Source organism: Silurus meridionalis, chromosome 5 (genome assembly GCF_014805685.1).
Source record: "Silurus meridionalis isolate SWU-2019-XX chromosome 5, ASM1480568v1, whole genome shotgun sequence".
NCBI lineage: Eukaryota > Metazoa > Chordata > Actinopteri > Siluriformes > Siluridae > Silurus > Silurus meridionalis.
The window spans coordinates 24,640,484-24,665,384 of record NC_060888.1 but is presented as its reverse complement, the minus strand read 5'-3'; the positions used below and the strand labels follow the sequence as shown (position 1 = coordinate 24,665,384).

General features: G+C 38.0%; 1 protein-coding gene and 2 non-coding genes across 10 annotated transcripts; all 3 read left to right on the top strand.

The window, feature by feature from the left end:
* The first annotated feature begins 441 nt into the window (after positions 1 to 441).
* LOC124386625 (putative protein tag-278) lies at positions 442 to 20,361 on the top strand. Of its 8 annotated transcripts, none has more exons than XM_046850593.1 (20): positions 442 to 507; positions 3,811 to 3,867; positions 5,123 to 5,186; positions 5,284 to 5,412; positions 6,799 to 6,870; positions 7,009 to 7,080; positions 7,204 to 7,233; positions 7,333 to 7,407; positions 8,308 to 8,346; positions 8,916 to 9,051; positions 9,875 to 9,954; positions 10,032 to 10,160; positions 10,269 to 10,328; positions 10,617 to 10,721; positions 13,104 to 13,214; positions 13,355 to 13,495; positions 14,252 to 14,417; positions 14,609 to 15,922; positions 16,002 to 16,114; positions 18,877 to 20,361. In XM_046850593.1, the coding sequence occupies exons 3-20, from the start codon at positions 5,142 to 5,144 to the stop codon at positions 19,162 to 19,164; spliced, it is 3,105 nt and encodes a 1,034-aa protein (XP_046706549.1). In that variant the 5' UTR covers positions 442 to 507; positions 3,811 to 3,867; positions 5,123 to 5,141; the 3' UTR covers positions 19,165 to 20,361. The 8 variants fall into 8 exon arrangements, with proteins under 8 accessions (XP_046706549.1, XP_046706547.1, XP_046706550.1 ...); XM_046850591.1 differs by having other exon boundaries at positions 7,198 to 7,233; XM_046850594.1 differs by having other exon boundaries at positions 5,123 to 5,190; positions 7,198 to 7,233.
* On the top strand, positions 1,186 to 1,258 carry trnam-cau. Its single transcript has one exon. It is a non-coding gene; the product is annotated as a tRNA-Met (tRNA).
* On the top strand, positions 2,610 to 2,682 carry trnam-cau. The gene has a single exon. It is a non-coding gene; the product is annotated as a tRNA-Met (tRNA).
* Positions 20,362 to 24,901: the final 4,540 nt, after the last annotated feature.

Here is a 24,901-nt window from a genome sequence, read left to right as displayed (position 1 = left end):
AGCTAGAAAGAAGACACTGTAAAAGAAAGAAAGAAAGAAAGAAAGAAAGAAAGAAAGAAAGAAAGAAAGGAAGAAAAAAGAAAGAAAGAAAGAAAGAAAGAAAGAAAGAAAGAAAGAAAGAAAGGCGATATAGATGATGCTAGAAAAAGACATTGTAAAAGAAAGAAAGAAAGAAAGAAAGAAAGAAAGAATAAAAGAAAGAAATAATATATAGATAAAGCTAGAAAGAAGACACTGTAAAAGAAAGAAAGAAAGAAAGAAAGAAAGAAAGAAAGAAAGAAAGAAAGAAAGAAAGAAAGAAAGAAAGAAAGGAACATTTTTTTCTGTCATATCCTAGTCCATTCATAGCCTTAATCTTACTGCCAGTGGCATTTGATTGGTTCAAACATAAAATATGTAAATGTATGGACTCAGACTACAATCTAATTGGCTGTTGAATTTAACAGTAACCTGAACTCGCTCGCTCGCGCTTGAGGGCTATTTCCTGTTGAACAATTCAGCAATAAGGTAACATTAAAAGGCTAATAATACTATAACGCTCGGTTTCACCAAATAAATGTGGTGTCGAATTAAACATATTTGTAATTGATAGTCTTTGTGCTAATTTTAAAGAGTATAAATCCTGTGCGGTTTGTGAAAAGGCTAGCTAATTACCAAATTAGCTAGTCAAGCTAACTATCGCGGGCAAAATGGCGGATATGGCGCGCGCGCATAATCAAATATATATATATATATATATATATATATATATATATATATATATATATATATATATATATATGTGTGTGTGTGTGTGTGTGTGTGTGTGTGTGTGTGTGTGTGTAGTATTACTAGTTACTAGTTATTAAGCATAACTAGTTATTTCTAGTATTTCTATAACTAAAATGCTAATACTTGCAAAACATCATTACTATTTTTTTATATTTATATTAAAATGTACATTATAATTATATGCATTTAGTTAACGTTAATAAGGTAATTGTAATGTAAGATTATTTTTTTGCTAATGAATGCTAGTTGTAAATGTTTGCGGTTATTCAAAGTTGTTTGTTTTGAGAAACCACATTTATCCTCCATTAATTGTTTTTCGGAAAATCGCCGCGAATTCAGTTGTTCAAATTTGAATTCGCCAATCAGAGGCGAGCTTTACATTCTTGAGGCCTTATACGTGACTTCCCGCACACCGCCTCGTTAGCGCAGTAGGTAGCGCGTCAGTCTCATAATCTGAAGGTCGTGAGTTCGATCCTCACACGGGGCATGGAGTTTTTTATGTGGGGGGAAAAATACCCGGATCGGTTTTTTGGGGCACAGGCTCCAATCTTTGCTCATGGAGAAAGTTTTCAACATCATTAGTCACCAATTGACACTTGATATGTGTTGATAAAGTATTTTTCAAAAGTAAGTGCACCCCTTAGATTTCAGCAACATTTTTATTATATGTTGCCAAGGAACAAAACTATAGAAATGAAACTTGGATATATTTTACAGTAGTCAATGTGCTGCTTGTACAGCAGTACAGATTTACTGTCCTCTATAAATAACTCAACATACAGTCATTATTGTCTAAATAACTGGCAACAAATGTGAGTACACTCTCAGAGAACATGTCAAAACTGCGTCTAAAGTGTCTATTTTATATGAGCACTATTGTTATGTAGCACTGCCTTAATCCTCCTGGACATGAAATTTACCAGAGCTGCACAGGTTGTTTCTGGGATCCTCTTCCACTCGTCCATAATAACATCACAGAGCTGCTGGATGTTAGACACATGGCGCTTCACCACCTTCTGCTTGAGGATCCCCCACAGGTGCTCAATAGGGTTTAGGTCTGGAGACATACTTGGCCACTCCATCATCTTCCTCAGCAAGGCAGATGTCATCTTGAGTTTTTGCAGTGTGTACGTTTGGAACACGGCATACAGCAGTTATCACTTAAGGTGTACTTACTTTTGTTGCCAGATGTTTAGACAATAATGACTGCATGTTGAGTTATTTTTAGAGGACAGTAAATCTGCACTGCTGTACGACCTGCACATTGACTACTGTAAAATATATCCAAGTGTCATTTCTATAGTGTATATATATATATATATATATATATATATATATATATATATATATATATATATATATATATATATATATATATACGCACTATAGAAATGACACTTGGATATATTTTACAGATAGATAGATAGATAGATAGATAGATAGATAGATAGATAGATAGATAGATAGATAGATAGATAAAATTTTAAAGTATAAAGTGATCAGATGATCACTTAGTCTTATACAAAAGGTCATGAAGGCATCAGAAGATTGACATCAATGCATCCATGTTTTAATGTTAAAATTTTTATATATATATATATATATATATATATATATATATATATATATATATATATATATATATATATATATATAATTTACTTAATCATTTTTATCTTCTGTATATGTTCTGTATTTTGCAGAAGGTAGAGATGTGAAGCTTCTCAAACATTTATTTGAAGATCCAAATACCATATTAAGTTCTATATTTAGATTAGAAATAAATGTACCGAATATGTGTCTATCAGTGAGTCTAAACCGTCAGCTTGTTCCTGTCTGCCTTGTTAGCGCAGTAGGTAGCGCGTCAGTCTCATAATCTGAAGGTCGTGAGTTCGATCCTCACACGGGGCATGGAGTTTTTTTTTTTTTTTTTTATAAGGGTGGTGTGACGTTTTGGCACATGACACACTAATCAGTTCAGCTTGATAAACCTTGGATTTCTGAGTTATTTTATGCATTAACTAATTATACACCTTAATAATGAAGAAGATGAATGTATATTAAAATGAGACAGGCAGCTGATGACCAATGAACTGAAGTAAGCAAGTATGTGAAGAAGAAGAAAAAAAGAGACGTGTAAATCATGATCACACTAAAGAAAAACCACATAGCTTTATAATCCTCTGGTTTGGAGTGATTTTAAGTATCACACAGGGGATGTTTTGTGTGTGTGTGTGTGTGTGTGTGTGTGTGGGGGGGGGGGGGGGGGGGGGGGATTGAAATATTTTTCAATCAAATTAGATTAAACTTGAAAGTATAAAGTTGTTTCAGGCAATCAAATCTTATGAATATCCATTAGCATAATTATCACAGTTAATCTGATACAGTGTGAAGGTTGTGAGTTCAAAGCTACCAAAGGTTTAACACTGTTATACCGCTAAGAAACTCTGGGTGATGCTTTTGAACATGTGTGAAGGTGATGAAGGTAAATGATTTTTAATAAATATTGGACTACAGACGCTCCCCACTTTACGAACTTTCACTCTACGAACTTTCGCGGATACGAACAAATCTGTTCTCAAAGTGAAATTTCTTCGTAGTCGAAAAAATTCAAAGCGGAGGAGAGCCATCGCAAGCTAGTCGTCGATTGTAATTCGATTTGTTTGAGTCTATTTTATTGTTTATTTGATAGTATTTTTAGCTCTTACATCATTAGGAGATTTGCGTAGTCAATAACGTACAAAGTAACAACTTACGAAAAAAATTCACTCGTTCGTAAGGTGGGGAGCGTCTGTAAACTGAAACGTTTATTTCTTTTATACGTATTAACTTATTAGCTACTTAATACCCTTCAAATGATTAAAAGAAAAGGCTGACTTGAAATGGTGCTATTAGCAATGTAAAATTAGTTTACTTTCTCTTTATTTCTTTAGAGTCGGGTTTTTATTTCTGACTCTCATACATGCTTACTTGTTATTTCTTATATATTTCTTATTATTTCTCGATGGATGTTAATTCTTTCTGCAATGTGTGTTGCAGATGCTTGTTGGATTTTGAAAAGGTGAAGCTTCACAGAAGAAGGTCTAAGCAGTTAAGGTAAGTCTCTGAGATTGTTACAATTTCCTGCCAGAGACATTCAGCCAATAAATTCCTATAAACACGTCTTTTACATTCTCTGTTCGCACAGTAGTAGTTGGACAATATTGTAATTCAAAACCATACATTTATACTGTATTAATGCTCTTGTTTCTATAGTAACATGTGAATCAGGATTCATCTATATGGCAGAAAGCTCCCTAATCTAATCTAATCTAATTCTCATAATAAACAGATTTAAATGTGTTGTTAAACAAAGGAAAAGTGTGGAGTTATTTATATGATAATGTTTTCTGTAAGAGGATGCGACTGTTAATTATCAATATCGATATGCACGACACGAGGACGCTCTCAATTCTACAAATTACGCATCATGTAGGTCTCATGTACAATCAGGTGAGCACTGAATGTGTCAATATTATACTGTTAATAATATAGTCATATAAAAATGCTTAGTTGTATCTTTCTTTAAACTTCTTTGGTTCTTGGCATAATCTACTAAACGTAGAACATTGGCAAATGATGTTTTATTCACACACAGTTGTAAAGTATTTGCAGTGTAATGTGGTGTTGATGGTGTGCTGAGAGGTTCTGAGGTAGCAGTCGTATGTCAGAGCAGTCAGTGTCCCCATACACACACACACTCAATTTGACCTGGACATACAAAAGTATGACCACTGCCAGTCGCTGCACCCAGTTATAAAATAGTTCACCAAAGGTAATGCAGACCATCATCCTGTAGGCAGGGGAATTATCCCATTTTATGGATGGTGTCCTTTTAATTTTGCCTTTCATGGCTTATAAAATTGTTTAATATCTGCTGAAGTGAATCAGTGAAGAAGCAAATAAAGACATCGCCCCCCCAGGTCATTTGTGATAGTAGCAAATTCTAACGGGATCATTTCATTCCCGCACATGATTGATAACGGCTCCAGCTAAATGGACAAAAGCATCTCTTCTATTAAAGCGTCAGGCAAAGTGAAGACCTCCCACTTTCCAATACAGGAATGGTGAGGGTACAGGGGACCAACCACAGGTCAGATTAAATAACTTGTATAATTCCACACCAATGACATTGCAATCTGTCCACTCGGTTTTATAGCTCTCACCCCTATTACGATCTTGCCCTGGCATCATTTTTACCTTGATGGGTTAGAGCTGTTCATCCAAATCGGTGCCAGGGCTGCTCAATGCACACGTTTGAACGATTGAACTGATTTCTGTCTTTTTTTTTTTTTGCACAATGATCTCGCAGGTGATATCTTCAGCATCCAATGGAGTTCAGCTCTGGCAATGAGACACATCATCTTGGGTCTGTGGTGGGTAAAGAAAAGTAACTATTATATACACAAAATTGGCATAATTTTTGAAATTGTAATGTCCTTTTTTAAAAAATAAAATATTTCTTTAATTTAGACTGAACATGATAATTATGAACTGAAGTCGTCAGATGTTCCCGAATCGGACATTGGAATCATTTCAGTACAGCTTCTTGAATTTAAAACAAGTCTCCTCGAAGCAGTGGAGGAATTGCATATTTACAGGGTATGGACCACCAGTCCTTACAGTATGTTCTTTTCTTTTAAATCATTATCAATGAAATTGGTATTTGGACATTAGTTCCTTGTAGAGACTCAGTGCATGGATACTATAAAGCCCTGTTTTTTCTCCACTAAAATATTACAGAAGTTTTTTATTTTTTGTAATTTTTTTTATGACTTTTACATTCCTGTGCAATGCCATAAATGTCCTCATATTTAAACTTGGAATTCCGACAGTGGTCTTCAATTATAGTAATAGTTATATAACAGCTCTTTTCGGTTCCATCCGGATAGACTAGAAAGATGTAATTTTGTTTCGTGGGGGTGTTATGGGTTTTTGAACGAGGACGATGGCAAACACGCTTTCGTCCATTTGTACATCAGTGCATTTACATCAGCACGGGGTCATGCAAGCAGGACCTGCTACCTTCATGTCTTCGTGCTTGTAAAACTGTTTCCCTCAAGCAAGCACTTAAACGCTGACACTGTACACGTAAAGGTTGTAGGACCAAAACTAAGCATTGGATCGTTCTTCTTTTTATTGTTATTATCCTGCTGTTGGGGAACAAAGGCATTAAATCAGTCCGCTCCTCAGGCATGCCATTAAACTAACACTTTGTAGTTCCCTGGTTTATTGGGCTGAAGGTTGAGGCAGAGGACGGCTGTCAGGTTCATCTTACTCAGCTGTATAACATCGTGCATCTTCTAATGTACGTTAAGTACTTTTTTTTAGCACAAATATGAGTGAAAATTCAGCTTGGACCGTTTAGACTATGGGATGAACAATATGGCAGGAGTTTATCTAAGTTTAAACAAATTTGTTTTTCGAATTGTCCTAAGAATTTTGTACTTTTTGTTTTTTTATTACTTGGTTTGTAGTATTTAGTTTTATAATCCCTTTGATATCGTTTCAGCTTATAAATCAGCTCTTCTCCTCTTCTCTTTCCTTATTCCAATTACCAAATTTAATGTTTTTTTTTTTTTTTTTCTTACCCTGGTTAAAATCTCTAGCGAATTTATTGTTTACCTTGTGTGCATTTCCAAGTATGTGCTATGTCTGTAACACACTTTAATAGGAACATATAAATAAACTCCTACGTACGTATAAAAAGTGACCATGTAGAAAGCCGCTGACTTTTACCTTTCCTGTAGGAGGATGAGGAAGTCTTTGTGCTAATATCTACTCTTTAATGCACCGCTGGTTTCCCGAACATGCCGCGCAAGCCATTAAAATGTGATTTGTGTATATCTTGTTTCTTTCTTTCTTTTTTTCTTTCTTTCTTTCTTTTTTAAATACGAGTTTGTTTGTAGCTCAAAATCGACTGTAAATATCGGCATATAATCGAGTCGCAAAAGGGATTTAAACTGAGCGTGAACAATTTTCATCCAGGATGCTGAAACCCGTCACGAGGCGCAGATCTGCAAACTTGTCCTGGAGAAGCAAGAACTAGAGTGGCAGAAGGTGTGTTTTCAGGAATATATATATATATATATATATATATATATATATATATATATATATATATATATATATATATATATATATATATATATATATAGTTATTTGTATGATTTCTAATGTTTTGCAAATTTTTTTTAGGAGTCTTTGCAAAATCAGATCAACAAGATGACGAATGAACATTCAGAATCGCTCGCTGCCGTTAAAAAACAGGTCTATATTTATTTCTTTATTCGAAAGTATCGGCAGATATAAAGTTTACACCGCACAAAACATTGGGATGCGCTAGTTATCGTTAATAATGTACTAAATACTTAATACAACTTTAAGTTTCAGGCTCAGATCCGAGTCGTAGAGGGAGAGAAGGTAACATTTTGTTTGTGTTTTCTAATGTCTGTGCTAATATGCATATTAGTATTCTGTTATTTGTAAATGTGACTAATGATATGCTAATGAATTCGAAAGGGGAAACACCAACTCTGTGCTGAGTTAAAGGACAAAGAGATCACCAGCCTGAAGGAAGAGTTAAAGTTGCTGCAGGTACGTGTGTGTGTGTGTGTGTGTGTGTGTGTGGGTGCGTGTGTGCGTGTGTGTGTGTGTGTGTGTGTGTGTGTGTGCAGCAACACACGTTGTTTCCTACAGCAAAAATGTCTTTATTGGGGAAACCATCATTGGGAAAATTCATCTCCTGGCTGACCTTTTCGAATGGGGGTCTGTGTAGGTCTGTTTGCTGGTTGTCAGACAAATGAGTGTTTGCGATGGATACAGACGTCTAATTCTCAGCACAATCTCTTTATAAGCATCTGATGGAGCGATAATGATGTTTGTTAAATACCGACTAAGGTGTTAGCAGTGCTTAAGAAACTGTACTGGATCAATGAACATGTTCTTCCAAAGGATTTTTCTCTCAGTTGGTGATGGTGCTGGTGAAGAAAAGATCCTGTTTGTTTGTTTGTTTGTTTGTTTGCTTGCCCCCTCCCCCAAGGCTCCAGTTGGTTAGTTTGGGTGAGTCTGTGTCCTTGATATGCTCGATAGAAGATATTCAAGTCCTACCACCACTAAGCTGCCACTCAACTGCTCAGTTGTACGAATGAGATGATCACTGTGTATACAGGCGGCTGCCAAATGCGGAAAATGTAAATAAACTTAGATTTTTTTTCGTTCTTATCCGACGAATTTGGATCCTGGTGTGGTTTTGCTTTGCTGCTGCTCATCTACCTGAAGCTTTATTGCGTCGCATTTTCTGAACTGCTTTTCTGCTCACCACGGTTGTAAAGACCACTTATTCGAGTTGCCATAGACTTCCTGTTAGTTCAGATCGGTTTTGTCATTCTCCTCAGTTGCTTGTTTTTGTGTGAATGTTTAAGTTGATTGAGATGTCAGAAGGCACATAAAAATCCTCTTAACAAACTTTTTTTTTATTTTACTACTGTTTTACAGTTGTTCAAGTACAGTTTGGAGAAGAAATTAAGCGAGCTGGTAAGAGTTTACAATTATATAAATTGCCGACGGAGGCGAGTGGGAGAGGGAGAAATTAAAGAGGAGGTTCTGGGGAGGAGAGAGTGACTCATCACAAGTAACGGATAGGGAGTGTGTGTGACACTTGAGCTGCCAGTGCAGCAGAGAAAATACCACCATTAAAATATTTTATATCGGAGCTTCGCTCTGTTTAACCTTTCAAGTGACAGAGAGAAAATCTGTTTGATACAGACAATCAGAAAGTAACGACAGAAAGAGAGAGGGGGGAGTTTCATAAAAGTCCCTCAGGCATGTGTAAAAATGAAAACCTAATCTGGCAGGGAGAACATATCCTCAGCCAAGATGTTAAACAAAGTCTTCAAGGTCTTCTGCCCCTGGAAGAAAAAAAAAAGAAAAATCCCCAAGCATGGCCCTCAATGATTAAGATCCTTTATAAATCCCTTTTTGAAATAAAGACAGACGAGAAAGATCCCGGCCTCTATCTGGGATGCTTTTAAGCTGAGGTTATGTTTGTGAAATGGTGGAGGAATTTCACCAAAAGGGGGCGTTATCGTGCAAAATCTTTCCAGGAGCAGAAAGTGCAGCTGCAGACGCAGGTGAAGGACAGCCATCTAAATCAGCTGGGAGAGGTGGAGAAGCGCTTCAGGATGGTATCCAAACAGTTTGCTGTGGTCAGACAGGGCCATGAGAAACTGGAGCAGAATGGTAGGCTAGATTCTATGGAATAGCAGTAGATTCGAATGCTGCCTGAATGCGACCCAACTCAAAATGTTACTCCAAACAAATGTTTTATTTAATGCCTCAATTGGATGCATTGAGTAATTTTCCCACTAGTTTTTTTTTTCTACATTTTTATATTTCAACACATTTTCTGGTCATATTTCTATTGTTGTGTAGGTTTCTAAAGCAACTAGAGACTTAATTTGAATCCTATATTATAGAATAAAACAAATGAGTGAATGTAGGATGGGGGAGCATTTTTTTTTTTTCCCTGGAACTGAGCGTTTTCTAGTTCTAGTCAAGTTATTTTCTTTTGAAAAAAATGTTAGCTCTCTAGCCTAGAGTTTTATAGGTGCATTTTATAAGATATAATGTTTATATCTTGAATTCCATTTAATTGGCTTGCATTCTGCAACAGTAAATCTCCAGGCTGAAATTCTTGTCTGCTTATTTTATTGAAGAGACTACATCTTAGATTAGACTGGTTATTTTATAAAAAGTCTGCACTGGATATAGTGAGATTCTGCATATTACAGACAACTGTTCATGTCCGAATGTTTAAATAAGAGTTTATGTTGAGTGGATGGTACAATAAACATTATTATCTGCTTGTTCCAAACAGCAGTATCAGTATTTATGTAAAGCAGTCATGGTTTTTAAGGGAACCATTAGTTTGTGTAAGATTTCTCCTGTACACACTGTATGGTTTGTGTCAGTAGGTTTCTCATTAGTGCAGTCGAAAAAAATGCTACTGAATGCCATCTGACATCTTTCGGTTTTGTTTATTTTTTTTTTTACAAATTACAAGTCGAAGAAGGAATGAGGATTAACAAGAAACTTGTATCCATCAACAAAAAACAAGAATCTAAAATTGCTGTCCTGAAAAAGGTAATGCTTATTTAAAATGGTAAATATTTCGTTTTGCTAGTTTGTTTCTAGAACGAATTTCTTTTCTACGAATTTAGGAGGCGGAGAGGCTTAACAGTGAGCTGGTGAAATGCAAAGTTGTGTCTGTCAGCAGATCTGGAGAAGAAGGTTGTTCTTACCTGCTCAAAGACCAACAATTGCAGGAGCTTCAACAAAGGCTGACTGTGGTTTGTTTTGTTTTTAAATGAAGAATTGCCTAAAATTACCAACATATATACAGTGAGAAAGAAAGATGTGGGAATCACTGCTGAGCTGGGCCACTTGTTTGTTTGTAGGAAATTGAACTGAATAAAAGGCTCCAAAATGAAATGGCAGCAGAAAGAGCAGAGAAGCAGGTAGGTTTATTAGCGCTGAAGTGTTGGCTACTGTTTTTTCAGGTGCAACATTTCAAAGGTATAGAAAAAAAATCAGCATTTAAGTCCTGGCAAAAAAAAAAAGAAAATACAATTTGTTTTACTCTTATAGGTTGCAGTATTTTATTCTGCTAAAAAATGCCATTATAACATTTCACAGTAATCCTGGTCTTAAGCCGGTAATACATCTCACTCAGTAGGCTGTGTGTGTGTGTGTGTGTGTGTGTGTGTGTGTGTGTGTGTGTGTGTGTGTGTGTGTGTGTGTGTCAGGAGCTTATGAACTCCCTCCAGCATGCCCAGTGGCTGCTGCAGACTCAGACGCAGGCTGTGAGTCGACTTGAGCAGCAGCTCCTCATACACACAGAGGAGTACCAGGTTAGTCTGTAATGTAACATCACTTTGTAATCATCCACCTTGTGAGTGTAAGTGAGCGAGTGGCTTATTTCGCTAGCTGTTATCTACAATTTCCTAATTTTGCTGTTTTCAAATGTATACATTCTCCTTCAAGTCTGGTAACATCTATGTCTATCATAACACACCGTTCCAAAACTTTCAAGTGAAATGACCTCAAGTGATATATAAATTATTTTATTCTTATATGGGTGTTCTACAAAACACAAACATTTTAGCCAAAATGTCAGACAAAATTTCATGAATGGGTAAGTAAACAAAATAAAATTGTATTTTATGATGAAATCTATACTAATTCCGTGTGATTTCACTTTTATCTGATACAATCCCATACTGTAGCACTGCTGATTATGTATATGCCGTCTGTGGCAGTATTACATTATTCTAAGTTAATTTGACAGAATAACTTACGAATTGTTTGCATTCCTGCAAACTGTCATCTGCAGAATTATTGGTACATTTGGTTAAAGAACAGGTAAAGAACATAGGGTGGCAATTATTACAAAGGCAGTCCAGTGATTTATATGCATTATATGGACAAAAGTTTTAAAATTGGTATGCGCTTTTTGAACATTTTTATTTTACATTTAGTCCCCATTTGCCTCCTCTCTACAGGAAAGATGTATATATCGTATATAATTGTGGGCCGGTTTGTGAAAAAAACCCCAACAACAGCGTTGTGTACAACAAATAAACATTTTGCCTCAAGACAACGACCATTGTCCCCATGCCAAAGAAGTCTACTGTCTTCTGCCTCAGTGACTGTGGTCTCTTTGCACTCACACCCATTATAATTGAAGTGCTTTTAAAAGGCTGGTTATGAGGCACATCAAGACCCAGCTACCACCCTTACTGGACCCCATGCAGTTTGTGTATCATCCGAACTGTTCCATGGACGATGCCTTCGCCACAACCCTTCATCTGGCCCTCACCCACATGGACAATATGGACACATTTGTTCATAGACTTCAGTTCAGCTTCTGATTGAGAAGCTAAGCTTACTGGGACTGAACACCTCCCTCTGCAAATGAATTCCTCAGACTGGAAGACCTCAGTCAGTCCGAATTGGAAACCACATCTCCAGCACCACCACACTGAGAAATGGGACCCCTCAGGGCTGTATGCTCAGCCCACTGCTGCTCACTCTGCTGACTCACGACTGTGTAGCAATGTACAGCACATACCTTATTATCAAGTTCGCCGATGACACGAACGTGGTGGGTCTCATCAGCAGGAACGGCAAGTCAACATACAGAGAGGAGGTACAACAGCTAATTAACTGTCTCCAAAGAGATGGTTGTTAACTTTAGGAGAGCACAGAGCAGCTATTCTCCACTAAACATCGATGAATCCTAGGTGGAGATCGTCAAGCGCACCAAATTCCTTGGTGTTCATCTGGTGGAGAACCTCAACTGGTCACTCAACACCAGTTTCATCATCAAGAAACCCCAGCAGCGCCTCTACTTCCTAAAAAGGCTAAGAAAATTGTTACAACCAAACAGACACTCAATACTCATTTAAAAACACCACCCATATTATATTATAATCATATCACACTGTTCACATGCTGTTTTTGCACATTGTACTGTGTAACATATACAGTGTTTACTGGTTGATATTTTGTGTTTTGTGTATTTGTCCCACACTGTTCCTGTATTGTCTGCTTGCACTGTCTTTGAGTGTTTGCACTCGGTTGTACACGATGCACTTAATGTGGCGAGGACACTCAATTTTGTCCTCTAGCTCTGTGTTCTGTTATGTAGCTCTATGTTGGGTGATGTCTCTCTAGGTTGTTGTATGTAGCACCAGGGTTCAGGAGGAACGTCGTCTCATTTCACTGTGTACTGCGTCAGCTATATATGGTTGAAATGACAATAAAAGCTTCTTGACTTGAGTTGAATAGAATAACTACTAAATACTACAAATGGAAACCAATTGATCTTCATTTAAAAATATTCTGTCCATTTCCTAAATGTATATTAAAAAAAAAAATTGTTGTTTTTGTTTAAAATGGTTACGGTTCGAATGAAGCCAAGATAAAAAAATAAATGATGCCTCATAAACACGAGCGAGCGTGCCGTTAATCACATTCAGGAAGTACGACTTGCAACTCAATAATGGTAAGCATGTTTATTGTCCATTTACAGACCTCTGCTGTTTTATAGACTCCATGCCTCCGTTTAATTCCCATATTTATTCATTGATTAAAACCATTATTAACGTGACAAAACCCCGCTGATTTGTATGAGCATGCCTGTCTGTTTAGAACCCTCGATCCGGGTTGAATAAACGCATAAAAATTTACTATTGCATTAAAGATTTTCCGGGCGATTAATTTCATTGCAGGTCCTTAAACGAGAACATGAAATGGTCCGAGAGAGGAGTAAAAAAAAAGAGGACAGACTTGTGCACTTGATCAATGACTACAAACATTCCAAAATCACTTTGGAAAAAGAGGTAGTTCTGCAAAAATGCTTTAAAAAGGATAGATTCTGATTAAAACATTGATTTCGATGAATAAAAAGGGATCCATTTTAGCCTGAGACAAAATACCGGAAAAGAATGATGGGTTTTGATTTTGTAATGTTATCAAATAGAAGCAGGCAATGCATGGAAAGGTGCAGGCAAATCAGGAAGAGCTGAAAGCTGTTAAAAAGGCATACGATCATCTCCATGAGAAACACCAGCGACTGTCTTTTTGTATGACGCATCAAGCAGGACACATTTACAGCTTAGAGGTAGGAATGTGATTTATCAAACACATTCGTAGTTTTTTGAATATTTATGGTTCTTCAAGTACCGATGTTAAAACAGTTACTCATACGTTTATATATTAATGCTGAACACAAAAGCTGTCATTTTGTAGAACGATTTACTTGTATAGTGAACGGTCAAAGGGTTCATGATTCACGTTTTTTATTAGCGGTTATGACAATAGTGTCATTCGAAACCAGAGATTTATACTGTATTAATGCTCTTGTTTCTGTAGTAACATCTGATTTAGGAGAGCCTGTAGGGCGGAAGCTTCCTTATCTAATCTAATCTAATCTTATCTTCATAATAGACATCTAAAAGTTGTTGTTTATCAAAGGGGGAAAAAAAATAACGTTTTCAGTAGTGCTTTGTACGTTTTTTATTATTTTTTTTTTTCAGAATTGGAGAGTCTTTAGGACAGAGACTTTCAGGATGATTTTCTTGCTTACGTGACATTTATTTTGCCTCTTGAACTTAAAGCAATTCTGATGAGGGAATTTTTTTTAATATTTTGCTATGACGTAAGCAATAACAGGAACTAGCTTTGTCTAGACGTTTTACAACATTATATGTACAAAGAAAGGTGTGTCGTTTACCTCAGAAAATGATCATTGTTGGCAAGTTGCCAATGTGAGATAAGTCAAATTAACTTTGCTTTATTTTGCTTGTGTAACTGGGGAGTATGACTTTAACTTGTACAGTCTCAATATAATATAGACTGTTGATTACATTTTTTTCAGGATGGCTCTATGGGCGATTTTGACATCCAGACACGCTCTTCTACCAGCTTAAACTGTTATTTGGATCTGGACAAAGATACGTCTTTAGATAGAGAATCCCATCAAGCCGGTTCTCAAAATAACTGTGAGCAAATGAGACATTGCAAAGAAGACGAAGACATTCCAGGTGAGAGGAATGCAAGCTTCTGTTCTCCAGCCAAGCCGGGCGCCGTTAAAACTAATATTTTTGCACAGAATGATGTGATGTGGTGGGGAGTTGGGTTTCTGGGTTGACAGAATATCTTTTATCAAGAAAGCTTACCTGCACTTCTTATTTTGCGATCCGTAATGATGCATGAATTTAATTTCCTCGTGCAGATGAAAGGACTGCCGAGTGCAAAGAAGCAGCAACCGGCAGAGAAAACGATGAGCTTAACGTTCGTTCACAGATGGATCGAACGACCCTGGCGCTTCCACCTTTAGAAGGCGTTAATGCTTTGGCTCCAGATCAATCAGAGACAAGTGAGAGAGTGAGTGGAACTAATGTGACAAATCAGCAGATAGATCCAGCTGTCAAACAAGACGCTAGTGTCAGTGAAAGCGCACCGGTGCGCTGCGTGGATGATAATGGTAACCCTCCAGTGCAAAGTTACACAGAAAGCTGTCTCTCTAAGCTATCAGAACCCCAAACCAGGTCTGTTTATGGTGTGACGAGTGACCCGTTGGTGTCTGAACCCAGGGTTACGCCAGCAGAGAAGAGTCTGTGTGTCTATAAAACACAAGAGCACCAGACACCAGATAAACACACACCCGAGACATCTCACAACGTTGCCTTGATAGGAGTTGAGCTTCAGACTGCAGCACCTGAGATAAATAAGGCTCCATGTGCCCCACCAAATAGTGATATCATTCCTTGTGTAGAGGATCCAGTCATTAATGGTGAACAAGATATAGGACCAACATATGCACATAATAAGAGTCCTAGTCCTAGAAAGTATGAACAATTAGGTGTCGCTTATTCAGTTCAACAGCAAATCATTCCTCAGGAGACTGACTCTTCTAATGAAGGCGTCTCTTTAGTACCCTGTGCTGCCTCAATTTCTGACACACTTTTTAGTGAACTACAAGAACTACCAGGAAGCCTTGAACAACAGGACACTTTGGAAGATATAAACCATATCAGAGTCATTAAGGCAAAATGTATCCCAGAAGCAGAGTTGAATGCTATTTCCCACACTGCTGAATCGTCCTCTCAAAGCACAGCTCAAGATGGAAATAAAACAGATGATATCTGTACTTCTGCTTTATCTGCACAGAGCAATGAGCAAAATGGGAAAACATCTCCAGATCCCCAGATCTCAAACCCCCAGGACGATTCTGTGTTCAACGATACAAAACAAAGCGAACAGCCAAATAATGCAAAAGAGCAAATTACTGGAATAAATCCAGATCTCAAGGAAGAAAGCAAACATTTTGAATCATCTCTTGAGTTGGACGTGCCTATTAAAGAATCGTTCACGAAAGAGCAGTTGTGTGGCTCACAAAGTGTGACAATGGTGCAACCAAACAAATCCTCAGCACCTTCAAGAGCGTTACATTCTGATCAGAAATCCGAGTTGCCCCCTGGTTTTCAGGACCTTCTCAGATCAATGAGTACGCCTGTATTTCCAAAGTCCACACTAAGAAACAGAGGTAGGTTGTATAAGAATAAGTCATTCGAACTGATTTATTTTCAGGATGTGTGAATAGTAATGTGCTTCATGTTTTTTAGGTGAACCTTTTGACAAGGCAAATGTTTCATACACATGTTCTAATCGAAAAAACGATCACTACAGGGAATGGAATGCGATAAAAGAGACATTTTCTGAAATCTCAGCTGAAAAGGTAAGTTTCTCTAACATGCTTAGAGGAGATGCCTATGGTAAATAACATGCAATTATATTTGAATGTTATATACATATATACATACATACATACATACACATACACTTCATAATGTACTTGCATGTAATGTACAATGGACATCTCCATGTATGTGTGGGTGTGTTTTTTTTCTTTTCTTTACATTTACATTTAAGTAAAAACAAGTACAAGTAAGTATATACAGCCCAAGATCTGTAATCTGTGGTACATACTAAAAGAGCAAGACTCATCATATATGACAGAAGGTGACGTAGATGATTCTATCCATACTTTTGGACTATAAACTGTACATGTTGGTAAAGATTGTGTCACATGCTTTTGGAGAGGATGGAAAAACCCATCAGGAACAAACTCCCATCTATTGCCATAGTGGCGAATTTGCTGTTGTGTGGCAACAGATGGTTCAACAGGTGTGAACACTGGGAGCAGCTGAAACACCCAGTCAGTTGGGTGTAATGTCCAACCACTGTTGGAATTCTGACCGGATTTGCTCTCTTATTAGGCGGAACGATTGCGTAACCAGGGTTTGAGGAAGAAATGACTGATACTTGATGGTATTGTTTTTGTTTACACAGCTTTAACATGTCAGCGGTTGTTATTGTGTAGGAGTGTAAATAGATGATTGGACTGGACTAAGAGGGTAGTGTGATGGTAGATCATGATCTCAGGTTATTGCAGTTATATTGAGAGTTTATTGAGAGTTTTGCATGTTCTCACCATGGGTTTTCTCCTGCTTCATTGTTACGCATACATGATATTAGATGGGTTGCTTAAGCAAGATTGGTGCCATGTAAACGACTGACTTTTGGTCTCTCACTTTTTTGGTGGGATAGATCCTGGCTCCATTATGACCATCATGGATACTAAACGTTAATCAGGTTTTGTCTGAATTATTTATTATTTTATTTGGATTAAAGCTCTCCTCTGTAGTCCAATCTTCAGAGCAGATCAGCGGTTCGTGACGGGCAAAATTTGCCTGAGACATCGGGTGCTTTCGGTGCCGTGAAGCATAGCATCGGCTTAAGCACCACATGGATGAGCAAAGTGAAGTTTCGTACTCCCACTCCCACTAGTTTCGAGGTTCTCTATAAGAACTAATTTATAGCTTCATGTTAAATACAATATGGACTTTCATCTCTGAACACTGGTGTGTTGGGGCTAATGGACTGTAGTATGGACAGTATGAGTTCCTCATACCATCTCAGGAAGTTTTTCCTTGCTGCTGTTGCCATTGGCTTGCTCATCATGGATAAACAATTATATGGAACAAGCTTATAAGCAGTAAACTTGGACATGTGTCAAGCTGCTTTGAGACAGTGTCCATTGTAAAAAAGCGTTATACAAATATAAAGGAATGAATGGAATTCTATAAAACTTTCAAGATAAGATTTTTAGCAGCAGTAGGAGCAGCTGACAAAATCTTCCTTTGACAAACAGTTCCAAAGCAAAATCATCACGCAAAGAAAAAAGGCAGTGGGTCCCTTTAGATCTGTGTCTAGATCTCCAAAACTCCACTCCTAATGCATTTCAAACAGAGAACCAGAAAGACTTTACTTGAAGACAGTCCCAAAACGTACGCTTCTACATGCCTTGATTTGTACTGCTACACAAGGGACAAAACGGGTCAGACTTTTCTTATTTAACTTTTATACAAAAACAGGAAGTGGCATACACCACATATATGAATTCATATTAGATCATTTGATGAGCCAGGTTCTTTGTGGAAGCAAAGCAACTATCCCAAACAGTTTATCAATCGATCATGGTGTCAAACCCAAACCTTGATGAATATTTGTATATTGTCGTAACAGAAGTGATTCATAGATTATACTGTAGATTAACCATCCAGAAACTATCCTGGGACAAAAATATTATACTTACTAAAAGGTTGATTGGAAACAACAGAAAAGTCATGGACTATAAATCAGTAATGTGTCTGAAAGGAGATGCTGCGTGGAGCAAACCAGAGAGTTCATGACATCGAATCCGTCTGTATCTTACGTTTTAGAAAATCTATCTGTATCATCTTCTCTGAAGTAGTCTGTCTACTGTGAAGACAACTTTCTTTTCTTTTTTTAGAATCGCACCATGCATTTTTCTTTTTTTATTATTATAATTTTAGACCAAAAGCCTTGCACTTAAGAGAGGGGAAAAGAGCAAGAGAGATATTATGGATATGCATGATTGAAATATATGACTTTCTTAAGCTGCTTTTCAAGTTTCTGCCTCGGCGTTGAACTTTTACTGCGGGTTTTAAAGCCGTTTTACCGTTGAAGGTCATTCAAGCGTTTATTATATTTGTGTTTTTACTATAAATTTGCTGCTGAATTACAGCCTGACTACTTCTCTCTACCTCCAGTACTTACTGTCTCATACTTTATTAGAGCCAGGTGCTATACTGTCTAGAGAGGGTAACATGAATGCTCTTTATCCTTGGTATTACAAAGGGTGGGCTTTTGCCAGTTTTATCAGTGATTGTTCATGTCAAGTCATTTTGAAAGAGCAGGAAAAAAATCCAGTATAATTATGTTTTGTCAGGACTGGCAGTATATCATATCTATAGCATAATACAGTAAACCGAGCATCAGAATTAAAAAAAAAAGCGTCTATAACGCTAAAATGAAAAAGTGCAGGAGCGTGTTATATCTAAATTAATTCTCAGACCAGAATTATATAAATTCGGTGTATTACACTTTTATATCTGTTTTTGTTTCTCTATACAGGAGAGCAGATTTCCCATCTTGTTCGGTTCAGCTCAGCCGGGCAGTACAGCGGCATGCTCTAGGGGTAATGGGCTGAGACAGAACTGCACTGTTACTCCCCCTCCCAGGCGGCACAGCTTGGGAAAAGTGTCTCGGCCCGTGTGCGAGGAAAGAACGCCCACGCTTCTTGAGAATGAGGACCATCAGAAGTGTGACATCAGGGCCCAGATCGCCAAGATTGAACAGTTCCTCTCTTCTGAAAGTTTCAGGCCGCAAAAAAGACGTAGGGTGGATGAGTTGGAGCTTTAAAAGGCTTTAAAATCAGTTATCTATATTATATTGGCATTAGAGTTGCGGTAGAGTTCGAGGGGTTTTCTTTTATTTATTTTGCATTTAAGTGAAGTGTTTGAGACTTTTGTTATACGTTTTAAAACGATAAAATTTCAAGCAGATTGTATAATTGTTTAAATTGTGTTTATTATTATTATTATTTTTTTTTATATGAAGCCTGTTTAACTCAAACGCATTTTAATCCTCGCTCCATGCTCCACATAAAGCATGTTAATTACAGTTTTAAAGCCAATTAACACTAATTACTCCCTGGATGGCCCGTCTTTTCCTCTGAGGACATTTTAATTTGCAGAGCACAAACTGCTGCCAACTATAACTTGTGTTAATTAAAACATTTGAGTAACGGGAATCAATTAATGCACATTAACCCAAATTAGCAAATGCAAATTATTCTCTCATTAAGTTAATGTTCTCAATAAAAAGGTTGTTTAGAATATATGGACATGTGTTAGGCCGATACAGATGACAAAATGTGTTGCTGCTGCTGGACAAGTAGAGAGTTTATGTTGTAGAACAATCAGCAGATGTTAATGAGCTCCTCAGGCAACCTGAATATCTGCGAAACTAAAAGCGCCATTGTAGTATTTGTATTTGATTTTTTTTTTTTTAGGTTTTATTTGGATTGTGTGTGTGTGTGTGTGTGTGTGTGTGTGTGTGTGTGTGTGTGTTAGTGTGTTTGTTTTTTACTCATATGTTCCACAGAACCGAAGCTGATGCCCGCATTTCATTCTGTTTTATTGTTAGATAAATCAGGTTTTTTTTTCTTTTTTTAAATTAAAGCAGGTGAAAGAGCTTAACAAAACCATTCTCCATAGAAGAAATAAAATCACACTGCAGAAAGACAATGCGCACCTCCTGAGGATGGCTCAAGGTCCCTCTCAGGTCTGGCTTAATACACTTACTCATTATTAATATGTCAAAATGTTAATGTCCTCATAAAGAAATCTGATGTGTTTGGAGTGTCTGTGCCAGCAGTGCTGACCCTTATCCTTAAAGGGAGTAAGCAATATGGAAAGCGTAATTTTAATACACAATCTGGAATATGAAGTGGCGGTCCTTCGAAACAGTCAATTACACTTGAGCGCGGGAGGGACCCCGGTGTTAATTACTAGTCGCTTTTATATAGAGTGTAAATAAAGAGCTTGCTGACATTCACATTCCATCACTGTGTCCTGACTGCCACAGCAAATTAGCCTGGCCCCTATGGGCTCCACTGGACCCTAAGCATTCATTTAACACTAGAATAACACTCACTGCAAACGAGGAAGCAGAGCCCGGCTACACAGGTCGGGCTCGCGGAGATGCTGATTAGTTTCACGTCGAGAGCTTTGAAGACATTTTTCTCGGCTGTGAAGAAAAATGTAGAGTTTCGGGTATTTAAGTAGTCATTCAGAGAGAATTTGTTTGTTCACTTTAAGGTGACATTTGAATGACTTACAGAGACATAAACAATATTAACGCCAGATAGTATTCAGGAAATTTTTATACAACAATTGTTCAGAATTGCAGCACAAAATCCTCAAATGAATTTGATCAAATAGACACGAGTGCATATCAGGGTCATGATAGCATGTCTAAACAATTGCTGAAGATACTGAGCAATTGTTAACTACCTTATATATTTTTTCTTGCCCCCAAATCTGTCTGCATGGAGGAGGACACTCTTGTGTTGTGAATCACCTCCGCTTTAGCCTTCTCATCTTACCTCTCACTGAGAGACGAGAAGATAATCCCTGCATGCCCAGCTCTGTCAAAGGTCACCACAGTTTAAAGTTCACTATCCACATCATTTGTATGGCCCTAAATTAGCCCCAACCTGTAGTTCGGACTCTTCCCCTCTCTCTTTCACTTTTAACTGGCTATTCATCATATCATCGCTTTGCACATCCTTCCAGCGAGAAACATGAAACGTGAACAATACTCAGTGGACAATGCTTTCGATTGAATTATTCTCCTCGAGGACCACCGTGGGAGCGCCATACGTTTCTAATTCTGCAGAGGTTAGGAGCGATCACTTGAGTACACGTTACTCCCCCGGACGTCTATATATCTGTGAGCGGCACATCGCGCTCCATAAAGGATGAACCGTTTCAGCTGTTAGTAAAAAGTAGTGGACCCCAAAGCCACGTCTTTTCCCCGTGCGCCATGCTGCATTATCCACGTCCCTGTTGACGTGTCGGGCCGTAAGTCTCGCACAGTGGGACGCCCCTGTTGGATGATGGAGAGTGCTTGTGCACTCTAGGGGATCTTGTAAAACCGCCGTGCCCCTGATTTCCACTCCGAGCCCCGGCCTCCACCTCGCTGCGCTCTCCATTCTTGGCTTGCCCTAAATCACATAGCGGGGATGACATGTTGAGATCCATTAAGCAGCAAATGTATTTAGTTACTAACTTTTACAGGGTCAGAGAGATGGTCGGGGTCTTGCTGTTTTAAAGTAATACACTGTGGGGTACGGAATCCGTGTCGGCTAATGAAGAGTAGGTGGCCCGGTCGTACTATATATATTTTACCCAAACCTAAACTCTGGTATATAATCAGAACTATATAACTAATCATAATCCTGATATAGTCATAACTATATAAGTCATTATAAGAGTAACAAATGAAATAAGCAGATTTTCTGAAGTGGAATATTTCTATATTCTTTATGCCTTTTTGCAAGTTTTTATAAGATGATTATTTCCATAGGTTACCTTTTATTTTTTTTATTATTTAACTTTCAAAAGCTTTTTAAATTCTGGGAAGCAGCCAAGTGTTGCTGTTTTTGTGCTCCCTTTGTCAGCAATTTCTCATGAGTGAAACTTGCTGTTGTTTTTATCAACATTATTTTTGATAGTTTTTTGATGGGTGTGTGTGTGTGTGTGTGTGTGTGTGTGTTATAGGGAATGAGAAAGATACTGAGGCCACTACACAAGACCCCAATGACATGCACCATTAATCTCACCCAGCTACCCTTAACCGCTTCTCAGTTATGAAGAGAACATCTCAATTGTTTTATTGAACCTTATTCATCTCTCTCTCTTTTCCATGTTTAAGCATTTAGAGTTTAACACATTTTTGTTTTCTCTCCAAAAAGAATTGCGTTTAACGTTTCTGTTAGCGGGCATTTAATAGGAACATGTCCTTCACATGTGAATTGGAAATATCTTTGTAATTCTGGATGCTGCAACAAAACGAATGCTTCCTTCATCATCTGACTGATGGGAACGGTGCTAATTTCCATCGCTCGTTGCATTTTCTCATGCCTTCCTACTTTTCTGTAATATAAACTCAGAAAAGATCCACGTCTGAGGAAATCTCCGGTATGCTAGAATATGAAACTCTAGGTCTTAATCCTCTGAAGCTGTTTATACGGGACACTTTTTCTGAAGAGTTCATCATAGACTGTCTACTGCTATTGAGCAGGTGCCTTCCATCAGGATTTCAGTGTGACTCACAAAGCCACATTAAAGCTCATACTTGCTCCACTGGCTCGTGCACTGCTCGACTGATGTAGTCTGTCACTTGTTTTTCTCAACTCCTTTTGCTTGCTCAAATAATAAGAGCTGATCTCCGTTCTTATCAATTATAAAAATAATATACGTCCTACAGCGTTGGTTTTTTCTTTTGTTTATTGATTTTTTTTTCTCTCAATAGAAATACCAACTTCTGTTGTCATAGTCACCATGCAAATATGCGCATGTGGAATTTTTGGAGTAAATCAACTTTTTTTGAACGGGGATGTGTATTTATCCCGTACTGCCAGATTAACGACCAACAGGGCACCCTTTAATGACCTGTCAGATTGCAAGAAAAATGAGGTCAGAGGTCGTCAGATTGAAATCAGTTCCATTCCTGGCTTTGTGCTGCCAGGGCCTAAATTTTTCCATCTCTCTTTAGCGATAACAAAATGATCGAGGTTTCCGACTCTGTCCATTTGGGTTGCGATTCAAATCAAGATTTTAAAGACAATTTACAACGTCCTGTTAATGCCGAATAGAATACACTTTTTGCACGTCCGTTTTGACCGAGAGGGACTGAAATACCGAGAAATTTCCTCACGATAGAACGTACACCAAAACAGAATTATTCAGATGAGATGAGATGAAAAGTAAATCTGTATTAAGTGGCCACACAATCATCCGTTACAGTTACGTCATTAATTATCACACGAGGAATGTGCAGGCCTTTTCATCTTAATCTAGAGACCAAGCCGGGCCAAGGCACAGCAGGAATTCAGATGATTTAGCAGCCTTTGACTTAATCAGTCTTAGGTGCATTACAATGGCAGTGCACGTTGATGGATCACTTTCTAGTCACTGAGTGGTGTTTATATAGTGCGCTTTCACTGACTGTCTCACCACGCTGCTTGGCTGAAAGAAAACGATAGTGACGCTTCAAGGGCCATAAGGTCTTGTTTAAAGCTGGCCCTGGTGTGTTGGTTATTTTATATGTCTGAACAGATGTATGTATAGATCATTTGAACAGTTAATCACTCGTAGACCCTAAAACAAGCCGAATAATTCAGCGTCTAGAAGTAATTAAAATGTGTTTGGAGGGATGGGATTTTTACTTGGAAAGATTTTTTTCTCTCCTATTTGTACAAATGATGAAATGATCACAACGTATGTGCTAAGCAACATGGACCTAACCGAATAGCCATAAAACTCGTCAGAATGCTTCGGTGAATATGATATTGCGATACAGTGTACACTGTAGCCTACCATAGACTACCTTTTTTTTTTACAAACAGCAGTACACAGTATTTTTTTGTACATGAGCTCAAATCTCCAATAGGAAATGAGTGTGAGTGACAGGTTGCTGTTGAGTACTGCAAAAACATGAAGCTAACCACACATCTATAAAAGCCTGTTCCCTGTCAGTAAACGAATGCGGTCCCATTTGCTACAGTTCCTGATTGAGCTCTTTAAAGAAGTTTATAATGATATCCTCCAGTTCTGTCTTCCTTGTGGAAAGCCCCTCGTGAGCTGACCAGTCGGTGAACCCAGACACCGCCAGAGACATCACTTTTCAAGTAACTGTACTCTTGTTAGTTTTGTTGCCAAACGATCTGGCAAGACAGGCCTTTATAAACTTCCCGGCACTAAAATGTCTCTATTAGCACTTTTAACTGCTGAGCTTTAAAGATGGTGTCAAGTGTTAAGAACACGATGACGTGGAGGAACAAAATGTCTCCTCTAGCACACGTCAGTGATGCGGCGTGGCGTACCGCAAAAGCGTTTCCAGCACTCTCACCTGACACTGTGATATCGCTATTTGAGTCATTGTTCTGAAAAAAAAAAAAACATTAAACCTTACATCGTGCACTGCCGCGACCTCTTGTCCTTGTTGCTGATATTCTCAGTTTAAACGCTCGAACCTTTTTATCAAAGCAACCCGTTCTCTGCATTTATTATTTCCAGATTCTGATCCCGCCGCTCTGTTCAGGCCTGACATGTAGCTCAGCTCAGTCGTAGAATTCAGCTCTCAGGATCTGGCAGGAGATAAGCACTTTGTAGTGATTTACAGGCCTGGTATTTGATTCCTACTAAACCGATGCTGCAGCGTTCGAACACCGAGATACTATCTTTGAAGAAATGTCCTGACCAAACATAATTTCTGCTCTCTCCTGGAGCCTGGCCAGGCGCTCGAAAGTTTTTCCTCCTCATAAACTCAAGTGGAGACTGAAAAATTTCATCTCCCAAGATTGATAGTG

Excerpts from the sequence above, each read along its gene's own strand:
- LOC124386625 (XM_046850591.1), top strand. The coding sequence starts at position 5,142 with ATGGAGTTCAGCTCTGGCAATGAGACACATCATCTTGGGTCTGTG. Across the intron at positions 5,413-6,798 it reads AGGAATTGCATATTTACAGG|GATGCTGAAACCCGTCACGA; the intron begins GTATGGACCACC and ends ATTTTCATCCAG. Across the intron at positions 15,923-16,001 it reads GTCCACACTAAGAAACAGAG|GTGAACCTTTTGACAAGGCA; the intron begins GTAGGTTGTATA and ends CATGTTTTTTAG.